The sequence below is a fragment of the Panicum virgatum genome, chromosome 5N, assembly GCF_016808335.1.
Source record: "Panicum virgatum strain AP13 chromosome 5N, P.virgatum_v5, whole genome shotgun sequence".
In the NCBI taxonomy this organism is placed as follows: domain Eukaryota; kingdom Viridiplantae; phylum Streptophyta; class Magnoliopsida; order Poales; family Poaceae; genus Panicum; species Panicum virgatum.
In genome coordinates, this window is record NC_053149.1 from 38,237,878 (window position 1) to 38,249,594 (window position 11,717).

General features: G+C 44.1%; 1 protein-coding gene across 1 annotated transcript; it reads right to left on the minus strand.

The window, feature by feature from the left end:
- Positions 1-982: 982 nt before the first annotated feature.
- Positions 983-6,139, minus strand: LOC120675822 (DEAD-box ATP-dependent RNA helicase 15-like). Its single transcript, XM_039957032.1, has 12 exons — positions 5,914-6,139; positions 5,696-5,813; positions 5,507-5,607; positions 3,919-4,091; positions 3,601-3,832; positions 3,350-3,474; positions 2,623-2,679; positions 2,354-2,541; positions 1,717-1,867; positions 1,445-1,528; positions 1,301-1,364; positions 983-1,200 (listed from the first exon to the last, which is right to left on the minus strand). The coding sequence occupies exons 2-12, from the start codon at positions 5,806-5,808 to the stop codon at positions 1,190-1,192; spliced, it is 1,299 nt and encodes a 432-aa protein (XP_039812966.1). The 5' UTR covers positions 5,809-5,813; positions 5,914-6,139; the 3' UTR covers positions 983-1,189.
- Positions 6,140-11,717: the final 5,578 nt, after the last annotated feature.

Below are 11,717 nucleotides of genomic sequence, written 5' to 3' on the forward strand. Positions count from 1 at the left end.
TAGCAACTAGTGAGCACAGCGAGGCAATCATGGGTGTAAGTTCTCGTATTGCAACTTGCATAGTCCTAGATTGTGTTGAGAATATAAGTACAGAGGGGCCCACAAACGTACTCAATTCAAGCCTGAAGTGTAGGAGCTAATGTGGAGAAAGATGTGAGCAGTTGTTACGCATCTATGCATGGAGTCATGCAGCTGCGCACGCGAGCATGCACTGGGAAATAATTTTTGAGAACTCGTTACAAATCAGGGACCGGAGCCCAGTTTGGCCTCCAGTAAACTATGCTCCAGCCTCCAGGATACAGAAGTATCTCTCGCTTGAGCAGGAGTTGGTCCATGCTCCTGTATACAGAATAAGGAATTGGTCCTAACTCCTAATTAGAAGCGATCCATCGGAGTAAGGGATAACCAAGAAAAACGGGGCCGAGCATGGACAAAATACTCGGAAATAAGAGATTCTCCATACAGTACGCTTGCAGACTCGAGCATTCCCTGCATCTACGGTACTTCAATGCCACACTTCTGCCCCAGACCTAAACTTTGATATAAACAGGGGACTAAAAAGTGGAGTAATCTTCAATGACACCTCAACTAACCATTAGTACTCCAAACCCACCTGATTCAGACTAAAAGCAGCCAAAAGGAACCAGCCATGCAAGAAATGAGCAGAGTGCCCTTCCCCTTATCCGCATATGCAAAAAGGAAGAACAAAATGAACTTTTTATATCCCATATCTGCCTTTTATACCTAGGAATCCAAACAGGATATGGGTTAATTTAATCACCTAAGGTTTAGTCCAGACTAAACTTTGATACCAAACAAGGCGTTGCTGAGCCATGTATGATGCACACTTGTCTTAGCTAGCACCCCCCACATCACGTCAATGCTCACGGTGGAATGTTACAGGATTGATACAACGAATGCCAAAGTAGGCAGGATGACAGACCCAAAGGAAATCAGGCAGGTAACATGCACATAGGCAGGATGCAGCGAACAATCAAAATGTTTGCCAATAACATAGAAAATGTGACATGCAAATAAAATCCTAAAAACATGAGCACCAATAGTTTCATGGTCTTTGGACCTAGACTGCTGAAAATAAGTACAGATGTAACATCTTCAGGAGATACAAGGTTATCTAGTAGTCATCCCAAGATGATGCTTTGAAGCAAACTATCCTTCACTTGAATCCTCAAGATGGCACTGTACATTAACCAACATAATACAACACATCAGCACTTGAAGTGGCAACATACCTCAGTACCATGGATGCCAGTTAACGACCATAAGATGCGGTACTTACTGTATATTGAAGTGTCAATCTGATCAGGCAGCGCCTTTATGTCAACCTCGAACCTTTCTTGCACCTTAAGCATCAGATATATTGTCAGGCTTTGCTATTACACCAGATAAGTAAACGGAACGGAGAAAGGGCAACGGCACAAACCTGACTGAGAACATCGGAATCGGATGCAGAAGAAACAAATGTTATTGCAAGTCCCTTGGTGCCAAAACGTCCAGCCCGACCAACCTGCAATGGCAAATGCATCAAAAAAAAAAGGCAGACCCAGTGCCAGGCGGCTCCCACTTGAGTGGGGTTCTGGGGAAGGGGTAACAGAAGCCAGCCTTACCCCCGCAAATATGCAGGGAGGCTGCAAATGCATCAAAAAGAGATGACAAAATGGTAAAACCAGCCCAGCCTTGCAAGAGGTGTGCAACAATTAACCTATGCAAGTAGGTATCAGCAGAATCTGGCATATCATAGTTTACAACAATGTTGACACGTTTAATATCAATTCCCCTACCGACCAAATCGGTAGCCACAAGAATCCCCTTGTGTCCTTCCTTGAAGTTCTTGTATCGGGTCAACCTATCAAATCCTCACTGTTAGATCAGAAGAGCAGTTGAAAAGAGAGCACAAAGTGCAAATGCCTTGGAACTTCACATACAGATGAATTGTCATCGATCAGGTTTAAAAAAAATCAACTACAGCCAATGGTTACACTGCACATGCCAACACATTGTAATGCTTATGGCTAGCAACGAACTAGTGACAAAATAGAGGTGTTCTTCCATTTTGCGCGTTGAAAAGATTTGGTGGTACTGGTCAGCACTGGCATCAATCAACACCTAGTTCTAAACATTATAACAACACATGGATAATTAACTCCGGTGCCATCCATACCAATCACTAGCATGATTATGCCACTACTTCGTGCTGTCATCGTACCAATTTATACATCATAAATCACGGAGCTGATCATTAATCACACAAAAGCATGAAAGACAAGCCCAGCATAATCAAGCCAACATAACAGTTGCATAAATAGAGGGCCAGACAGCAAATGGCACAAACCTCTCTTCCTGCATCATTCCAGAATGTATGCAGATTGAGGGGAAATTGCATTCACCGAGCAACTTGTTCAGCTCTGCAGCTCTACTAACACTTTTGACAAATATCACAACAACTTGGTTTAAGTCGAGCACATCTAAGAGATCATTCAACTTCCAATTCTTCTCTGCCTCACTCAATTTGATGTAGTGCTGAAATCAGAACAGAAAAGTTAACACAAGATGAACTCAATGGTAAAAGGCAGTTCACTTTCTAATGGATAATTATGTTACCTGAACTAGACCATGAAGGGTCAGTTTAGCCTCATCATCAACATAAATTTCCATAGGCTGTAAGGCAACAAATGATAGATAAAGATATTAGTGCTGGGACCAATGCAACTCGAGCCTTTCCAGAAGGTATATCAATAGATTCTGCTCATGACAGAATTTTTCTGCCTCCTGTAGCTTCAGTTATGCACTGAGTACTGGGATTTGACCATGCCAACTGTGCTTGGTATAAGAATTCCAGCCAAAAGAAAAGCAAATTTGTCTGCACTGATCATGACATGGTAGCACCAGAGGCAGTTTGCACTGATGCAGTGGAATCCCAGTATAATAAAAATGCAGGTAGACAACTGATAAAATCAAAACTGGCCTTGCACGATCTACCATATAATCGCCCTCCCAAACCGAAACCCCACATTCTCCCCTGAACAGTTCACATTGACAACTGAAGATATCACAGACACTCAGAATGTGCACAGGTACTAATTGATAAACCAATGCACATTCTCCCCTGAACAGTTCACATTGACAACTGAAGTGACCAAATAACTTCACTATCCACCAAGGTTGTTGCTTAAAGGTAATGACAGGTGCTCAGGAAAGCAACCAGCAATCCCTTCAACCTACTGATAATAGAACCACCATCTCTCATATCGACATACATGCATAACTGCCAGAAGCAAGGAGGAACAGACAGGAGGAAGTGCAATTGAAATGAGTTGGGCCACAGGACATTACATCTTGCATGGAACTTCTTGCAAACTGGGCGAATTTCCTTGCTGAGGATTGCTGAAAACATCATCACTTGCTTATCATGAGGAGTCATTTTGAAGATCTCCTGGACATCTCTACGCATGTCTGGAGAATACGTATACAAGTTAATTAGAGAACTAACAACTATGATACATTGAAATGAAAGAACCGGATACCAAAAGGTCAAGATGAACTACTAAACATAGAAATATGCAGGAAAGGGCAGCTTACCAAGTGATTCAAGCATCTTATCACATTCGTCGAGAATGAAATGCCACACGTTCTTCAAGGGAAGGTCCTTATCTCTAGCTAGAGCAAGTATCATTCCAGGCGTGCCAACCACAATATGGGGGCATTCATTCTTCAACAGATCCTTATGATTTTTTATGTGAACACCACCATAGAAGACAGCGACTCTTAATTCAGGCAGGTATTTGCTAAATCTCTCAAATTCATGGCAAATCTACAGGATGTGAAGTAAAAAGACAATCAGCATATGCGGATATATTCAAGAGTAGAAGTGAAGAACTGAGAAAACAATATACAAACCTGGTAAGCTAACTCTCTTGTGTGGCACAACACAAGTGCAGCTACTTGGCCAGCAACAGGATCAATCTGCTGAAGAGTTGATAGGACAAAAACCGCAGTCTTACCCATCCCTGACTTTGCTTGACAGATAACATCTATTCCAAGAATGGCTTGAGGGATGCATTCATGTTGCACTGATGTGGAACCAAACAAAGTTGGAGCAGCAGCACCCCAGTAAGAAAAAAATCAACCTTCTGTGTCCGTTAATGAAAAGTTATACCATATTCTCCTCCAGAAGGAAATGTCAGAAGAATTTGTACCTGCACACCAACAAGTGGAAATTTAACAACCATATTATTGCAGGAATAGATCAACAGACTATATGGAAGGATAGATATTGACTCTCCATCTGATTCAACTTCAAAGAAAAGGAAAAGTGCGACAAGTTTTGTACGTGCGCAACTAATGTTATTTGAATTTTCTTTTTACCTTCTTTGCGCTAGCATGATATGGTAACTTGTATTGTTATATATATATACAGACTTTGTCCAAGATTTGCCAAGGTTGCACTCAAAAACATATGCCCATATCACCTAATAGACCAACACAGCAACAACATTCCAAAGGGGTTTATAAACCTATTAAACAACCAGTACTTGACTTAATTGTTCATTCATGTGAGACATATCAAGGTATTGTATTCTGGTACGGTTGTACTCACTCAGTCCAAAAATACATTGATTTTTAATTTTGTCCTAAGTCAAGCTATCTCGGACCAAATTTTATAGAGGATTACCACCATCTACGACACCAAATAAGTACACCTCGAAAATGTATTTCATGATGGATCTACATATACTATTTGGTGTAATAAAGAATTAAATGTCAGTAATACTTCTATAAGGTTGGTTAAACTTAAAATAGTTTGACTTGGGACAAAACTACAAATCAGCTTATTTGGGGACAGACTCAGGTCATCATATATTCATATTACTTAGAAAAACTCTATTCAGCTTCAGTTTCAACTTCATATGGAAAAATTTACAGCTCCAGAAGCTAAGTAGCTAAAATGTGATGATAGAGATGTACTATTTTAGGTGTTACAGAAAATGAATAAGAATATTTCTTTGACACTACTAGCAAGAGGAGACAAACAGGCAACAACACTGAAACAGATTTTATTTTTCTTTGACGCTTAATCAAAATTGTTTGATTTATCTTTGGCAGCAATGAAAGTCAGCACTCAACAGCAGAACCCAAGATTAGATTGCTGTACCATATCCAGTTACAACTCCAGCTATCAACTATATGAGATTAAAACAAAAGTGCCCAGACCTGCAAAGCCTAAAGCAACAAGCTGCCAAACAATAGCCTGGCGGCCTGAACAAAACTCGCAATCAGATTATTCAATTGGACTTCAACACAGGCTGTCAGGCTTAGAGGGGTCAAATAGCTAGATTTCGAGCCCAAGGAACATACCCCAAAGAGCCACAAACTTGCAATTTAAGAAGCAATTGCACATAGTCCACATATATTGATTCTGAGGCAATCTAATGCTAATATGACAGAGAAGGCCAACATAAGCAGCAACACAGTGAAGTAAGCTTGCCTTCGGAAGGATGCTCAAATCCGCAGTCCTGGATGGCACGGAGAAGCTCCGGTTTGAGCAGGAAGTCTCTGAACCCCGAGCTGCGGATCCCCACGTACCCCCTGTCCACACACAGCGAAATCCCAATCCGTCAGATCAGACTTCCCAACCACGAACCCTAGCAAGCGGAAACCGCCCCGTAGCACGTACTTCTTGACGACATCGGCGGAGCCGTTGGTTGTGGCGCCGTCGGCGACATTCTCCACCTCCTCGTAGTCGACGAGATCCTCCTCGTACACCTCGTTGTCCTTCGCCTCCACCATCTTGCCTGCGGCGGCAAAACCACGAACGCACGCATATGAGGATCACGAAGCACAGACCACCACGCGAACCTGACGAAGCAGTTCCAGCAGCATCAAAACGCTCACCTCGTGATCTCGGGGACGGAGGAAAAGAGAAACGAGCGGATCGGGGTAGAATCGTCGGGGTAGAATCGACTGCAAAGAGAAGGGTCAGGTACGGCGATCAGGGGATGACGGGCGGTGGTTTGGGATCTAGGGTTCGTGGACGATGGGAAGAAGCTAGGGTTTGGAACCTCGGGGCGGCGGATTTAGAGCGCGAGTCGAAGGAAAGACAGAAAAGGAGGGGGAAATTTTGTGCGTTTATTAGGCTGACCACAGCGGAGGGAGCAAGAGCAAATTTGCTCCCTTCTCGTTTTCCACGCCATCTCTGTCTACAGTGCCAAACAATATATCTACAGTGTCAAACAATACATTTGTTCTTTCATTTGCTCCTTCCACTGTGGATGGTCTTAGGGAAGGCAGGGAGGGGTGGGGCTGCGGCCCTGCGGGCGAGAGGAACCGAAGGCCCGTGGATGCGAGGAGAGGGGTGTGCCGCATCCACCGTCGATTTTCATGGGAGGTGAGGGAGTGTGTTTTAGTTTACTTTGGATTTTGGATTTTGAGATTTTGGAAGAAAATTTTGACATTTGAAATATTAAATGTAGACTAATTACAAAATTAATTATAGATTTCGTCTGTAAATTTCGAGATGAATCTAATGAGCCTAATTAATTCATTATTAGCATATTTTACTGTAGCAATTTAGTGTCTAATCATGTCCTAATTAAGCTCATTAGATTCGTCTCGCGATTTACAGTCCATTTGTGTAATGCGATTTATTTTTTGACTATATTTAGTACATCATGTAGGCGATTTACAAAATTTTGGATTTTAGGATTTTTGATCTAAACGGCCTAGATAAGTTGGAATTTCTGTCACGTTGATGACAATGACGATGAAACGGATTTGTCTGGAAAGAGATGACAAGGGATGTAATCCGGATCTGTTTAGAGGAATGAATCAGAAAAAAGTAAACTAAGTATATCATTTATGGGTTTCAAAATTTGATAAAACTCAAAATAATAACAAGATGCATATGAATATGTGTTATTTAATTTGGCTCAACATATGACTCTGGTAGGTACAGATAAGGGAATAAAAATCATGAATTATTTTTCCATTTTTTGAAACAAATTCTCAAACTTACAAACAAAACATGTTAAGTAACTTGAAATCGGGTCATAACACAATTCAACAATTTAAACAGTTCGGGGTTTTAAAGATTTGGTTCACAAACTTATGTTTAGCAGAGAATAAAAATTTATGCAGTTGTTTAACAAGATGAAGAACCTTTTTCGTAGGCATGTTTTAAACAATTTTAAAATTTTGGAATTTATATCATGTTTAAAGCATGAAGGGAGAAAATGAGTGGGAGCATGCAAACTCGGGATAGGCGAGGCGTGCATGTAACGTTCGGGAGTGAGTGCATCGTGTAGGTATGGAACGTCGCGGGAATCTCCTCACATTTGTTTTCGACCTGCTTATCAAATCATGCACAAAGAAAAAAGAAAACGTAAACTCCAAAAGAGGCTTTAGCGGCATTAACACCGATAAGCCTAACAGTTACTCAAATACATGATGAAACAGGGCGCATCACACAAACCGAACTATCCTAAACGATGGCTAATTAACCAAAACTAACTAGCACCCAACTAAACTAATACTCCCTCCATTCTCTTTTGATAGTCCTATTTCCAAAATTCAAATATTCACAAATGATAGTCATATTTGCTATTGATAAGGATCATGGTAATAAATAGCACCAGTAACGAGGAGTTTCTAGCAAAGATATTAGAGGACTAGCAAAAAACATTGTGTTACATTAATTAGATGATAAGCAAGGTTGCTTTTCCTTGGTCATTGTGTCAAGGTGAAATAGGACTATCAAAAGAGAATGGAGGGAGTAATAATGAGCTCAATCAAAATAGAGCTCCTCTTGACCGGTGGCCTTGTACAAGCACTTAACCTTAGCGCTTAGGCCACGACGCAGCTAACAAAGGGCATCCTGGAGATCTCCAATCTCCACTTTCCACTCTGCCAATTGATCTCTAGGCGCGTGTTCTCCAGGTGTAGCTGCTGAACCATGGCAGTCAGGTCTGCCATGGTCAGGCCATCAGCGGCCAGATCCTTCTCCTGCTCCTTTGCCGTGCAACAACTATCCTTCTACGACGACGAATCCACCACTACGCCCTTCCACTTTCTGTCTGGAGTTGGGTTAGGGGTAATCCCTTGCCCAAACACCGGGCAGCAGTCTTGGGGAGTTTTGGGCTTGCCAAGAGAAGCGTAGTGGAAGCCGCAACAACGCTCTCCTTGAATAGAAGGTTCGTCGTCGTCTTCCAAGGCGCCCGGTCGTCCTTGGAAGGTCTTCTGTAGGGACTATGATCGCGGGGCTAGGGCTTCTGCGTTGTCCGGGGGCGACAATGAGCGAACTGTGGAATGGGAACATGGGACGTCGCTCCCCCTGGTCGGCTGACCATGGTGGTCGGCCAAGCCTAGGGTGGTGCCCCTCCCCCCCACCCCGCTTCACTCGTATCGGCCGGAATCGCTGCCAAGGGTGTGATCTGAGGTGCCACCTCCCCTTCTTCCATTGAATCAGGTGAGATTGGGGGGATGGATTATGACGGCACCCTCGAGCAGACAACAGCGAGCTTGGTACTCGGGGCTTTGATCCTTCAATGCCGGCCATGATGGTTTAGCGGTTGGATGATGGTGGGATGCAGCTAGGGTTTAAGGAGGTGTGGAAGAGATGGAAACAAAGTAGAAGATAAAGGTAGGACTTGGTTCTGGGGTAAAAGCCACGAAAGTCTCTCTTCTCCTCGTGACAACCCGACGGGGCTCATGGGTTTGAGCTTTAGATGGGCCAAACGGCCTGTAGACCGAAGATAGGGTGTAGCGAAAATGGCCTCTCATGCCATATTTCAATATAATGTTTTGGCGATTGATGACACACACACAACACTTGGACTAATATGATTGTTAAGATAAACATTCTCAGGCTTTTAGGTTCAAGTGATGACAAAGGGAAGATACGCGTAGCAAGGCCCGAAGGGCCGCCCCTACGGGGGTTCCGCGCAATGGACCCGGTGCAATGGGCGATAGGCAAATTGTACTCATCGGTGCAATGGACCCAGAAAGCTGAGACTAGGGTTTTGCGCCGGATGAAACGACGATGCCTGAAGACAACTCGTCGGTGCAATGACTTGAAGTGAAGACAGACTCAGAGACACCGGTTAAACCGACGATAAAGAAAAAGTGAGTGTCGGTGCAGTTGTCCAGAGACTCCATTTTTCGGGGGGTTCTGAACTTTGCACTCACCGGTTAAACCGACGTTAGTTTTGAGAGCGTCAGTCGATTGATCAAATAGCCATTGGAAGTTTGTAACGGCTAGTTGCTGGGAAAATACACTCACCGGTTAAACCGGTGATGACAAGAACTGAGCGTCGGTTTAACCGGCGTTAAGGGATTTCGTCAGCCTTTTCCCAACGGCAAGTTTGGGGTGTGTGGGCTATATATATGCCACCCCACGGCTCATTTGAGAGTGCTGGAGACCAATGAAGTATACAAGAGCCAAAGATCATCTCCAACCACCATAGAACTTCATTGTACATCATATAGGCTTAAGCACACTTGTGAGAGTGCTTAGTGCTTGTAATAGGGATTAGTTCTTGCCAGAGCTCCCTTGAGAGAAGTCTTGCTGCGGCAAGCAATCCTTGTGATCCGTCGTGTGACCCTCCGACTTGGTGTGGAGTGGCAACGACACTTTGTGCGGGGGAAGAGGAGGTCCCCTCCTTGGTGGAGAAGCTCCATAGTGGATTTCGGCCGGGTGACCGAGAGAGACGGTAGCGGTGCATGAGACTCGGTGTCTTGTGGGCACTTGCCTTTGCTTGCCGGCATCGCCTTAGTAGCGTAGTGCAAGACGGTGATCGGAAGAGCCTCGGTGTCCCGTGGACGTAGGCGTTTGTGCCGAACCACGTTACATGACCGTGCCTACTCGGGAGTTTGCATCCCTCTTGCACTTACCTCTTTACTTACCGTATTACGTTTCCGCATTTACTCTATATTGCATGCATTTACTTTCCTAGTTAGTTTGATTAGGATTGGCTATAGGTTGCAAGTTTTTAGGGGTAAGTAGAGTGTAGCATAGATAAATCTTAGTCATAACTAGCATGTGTAGGACGTGTTAGGTTTATCTTATGCAAGTAGTTTGAGTCCTAGGTTAAAAAGCGATTAGCGACCCTATTCACCCCTCCCCCTTTAGGGTCGGACACCCCGGTGATCCTTACATAGGGCCAGAGGGGCCAGCCCATACTCAGCCGACCATGGCTGGGCCCCAATGGGCCCCAACTTGGTCAGGGTGACAAGTGGGGCCATATATGATATAAATCAAGCGGACCCCTCTATCACTTTGGCCATTATACCCTTTAATTAAGCATATAGCCGTGATCGACGATATCAATCACGTCTATGTCTTCGTTAAGAGCTTTGTCGTAGTCTAGCAAAGTCTTAAGGCGGTGACGATTTACCTTAAAGGTGTTTTAGTCGTTGTCCTGTATCATTATCACTCCATGCGATGAGACACCAACAATTTCACCCCTGGAGTTGAACAACAACACCTTGTCCCCTGGGTTGAAAATCTTAGTGATCCTCTTGTCATGCCATCATTTGGTTCTCTCTTTATAGATTGAGGCTTTATGGTAAGCCTTGTCTCTCCACTCCTCTAGCTTCGAGATTTGCCACATTCTGTGCTCTCCGGCTTGTTTTAAATCCATGTTCCATTTTCGGATAGACCAGTGTGCACGGTGCTCCAGCTCTACGAGTAGGTGACATGTTTTCCCATAGACGACCTGGTAGGGTGTCATACCAATGAGAGTCTTATACGTTGTACAGTAAGTCATAAGCGTCTGGCAACTTGTGCCTCCATGCCCTTCCCATCTCATCAACGGTGTTTTGCAGAATATTCTTGATCTGCTTATTGGATGTTTCAGCTTGACCGCTGGTCTTAGGATGGTAGGGGGGTTGCGATGTTATGCTCAGTCCCAAGTTCCTTGAGAAAGTTCCGGAAGACACTATCTATAAAATGCGACCCTCCGTGTGCCAAACTTGGAAAGATATTCTCATAGAACATCTTTCGGGCGTGCATAGCATCCACAGCTGTAACATCCCGGATTTTTCCGGAATTTTTAAAAGTCAAAAATTGCGAATTTCAAATTTTTTTGTGGCAGTGTTGAAATTAAATTAAGAATTAATATCTGTTAGTGTGAACGCATTTGTTGTTATTCAGTTCTAAATCGCCCTACCTTGTTTATTCGTTATCGAATTGGGTTGCTTCATTGCTTGAGGTGGTGTGGGAAAATAAATCCGAAGTGGACCCTTCGAATTTATTTTCGAATACTAACTACTTTGGGCAGGATTCTACTTTGAATTATTCATTCAAAGTAAATCCTAAACCCTAACTCTAACCTAGGCCCAAAGCCGACCCGCTAACATACCCACTACACGCGACTCGTACCCGGATCTTAACCTTAACCCAACTCTAGCCCTAACCCTAACTCAGGTCCAGCCAGCCCGACTGAAAACCCTTAAGCAAAACCCCCCAACCCAGTGCGGCCCGATCTTGGCCCGAACCCGAAACCTAAGGCCATTGTGGCCCGCTATCCAGCTAAACACCAAGGCCGGTTTGGTCTACTACCCCACCAAAGCCTGGATGGCCATTTCGGCCTGCCCGCTGAAACCAACCCAACTCCGCCCTGCACTGCACCACAGCCTGAAACCCCGCACAGCCCGCTTTGTCCATCTCCGCCCAGCCCGCTTAGCGCTCCGGCGTACCCCAG

Coding starts and splice junctions, on each gene's coding strand:
- LOC120675822 (XM_039957032.1), bottom strand. CDS start 5,808: ATGGTGGAGGCGAAGGACAACGAGGTGTACGAGGAGGATCTCGTCGAC. Junction 3,475..3,600: donor TAAGATGCTTGAATCACTTG/GTAAGCTGCCCT, acceptor CGTATTCTCCAG/ACATGCGTAGAGATGTCCAG. Junction 1,365..1,444: donor ATTCCGATGTTCTCAGTCAG/GTTTGTGCCGTT, acceptor CTGATGCTTAAG/GTGCAAGAAAGGTTCGAGGT.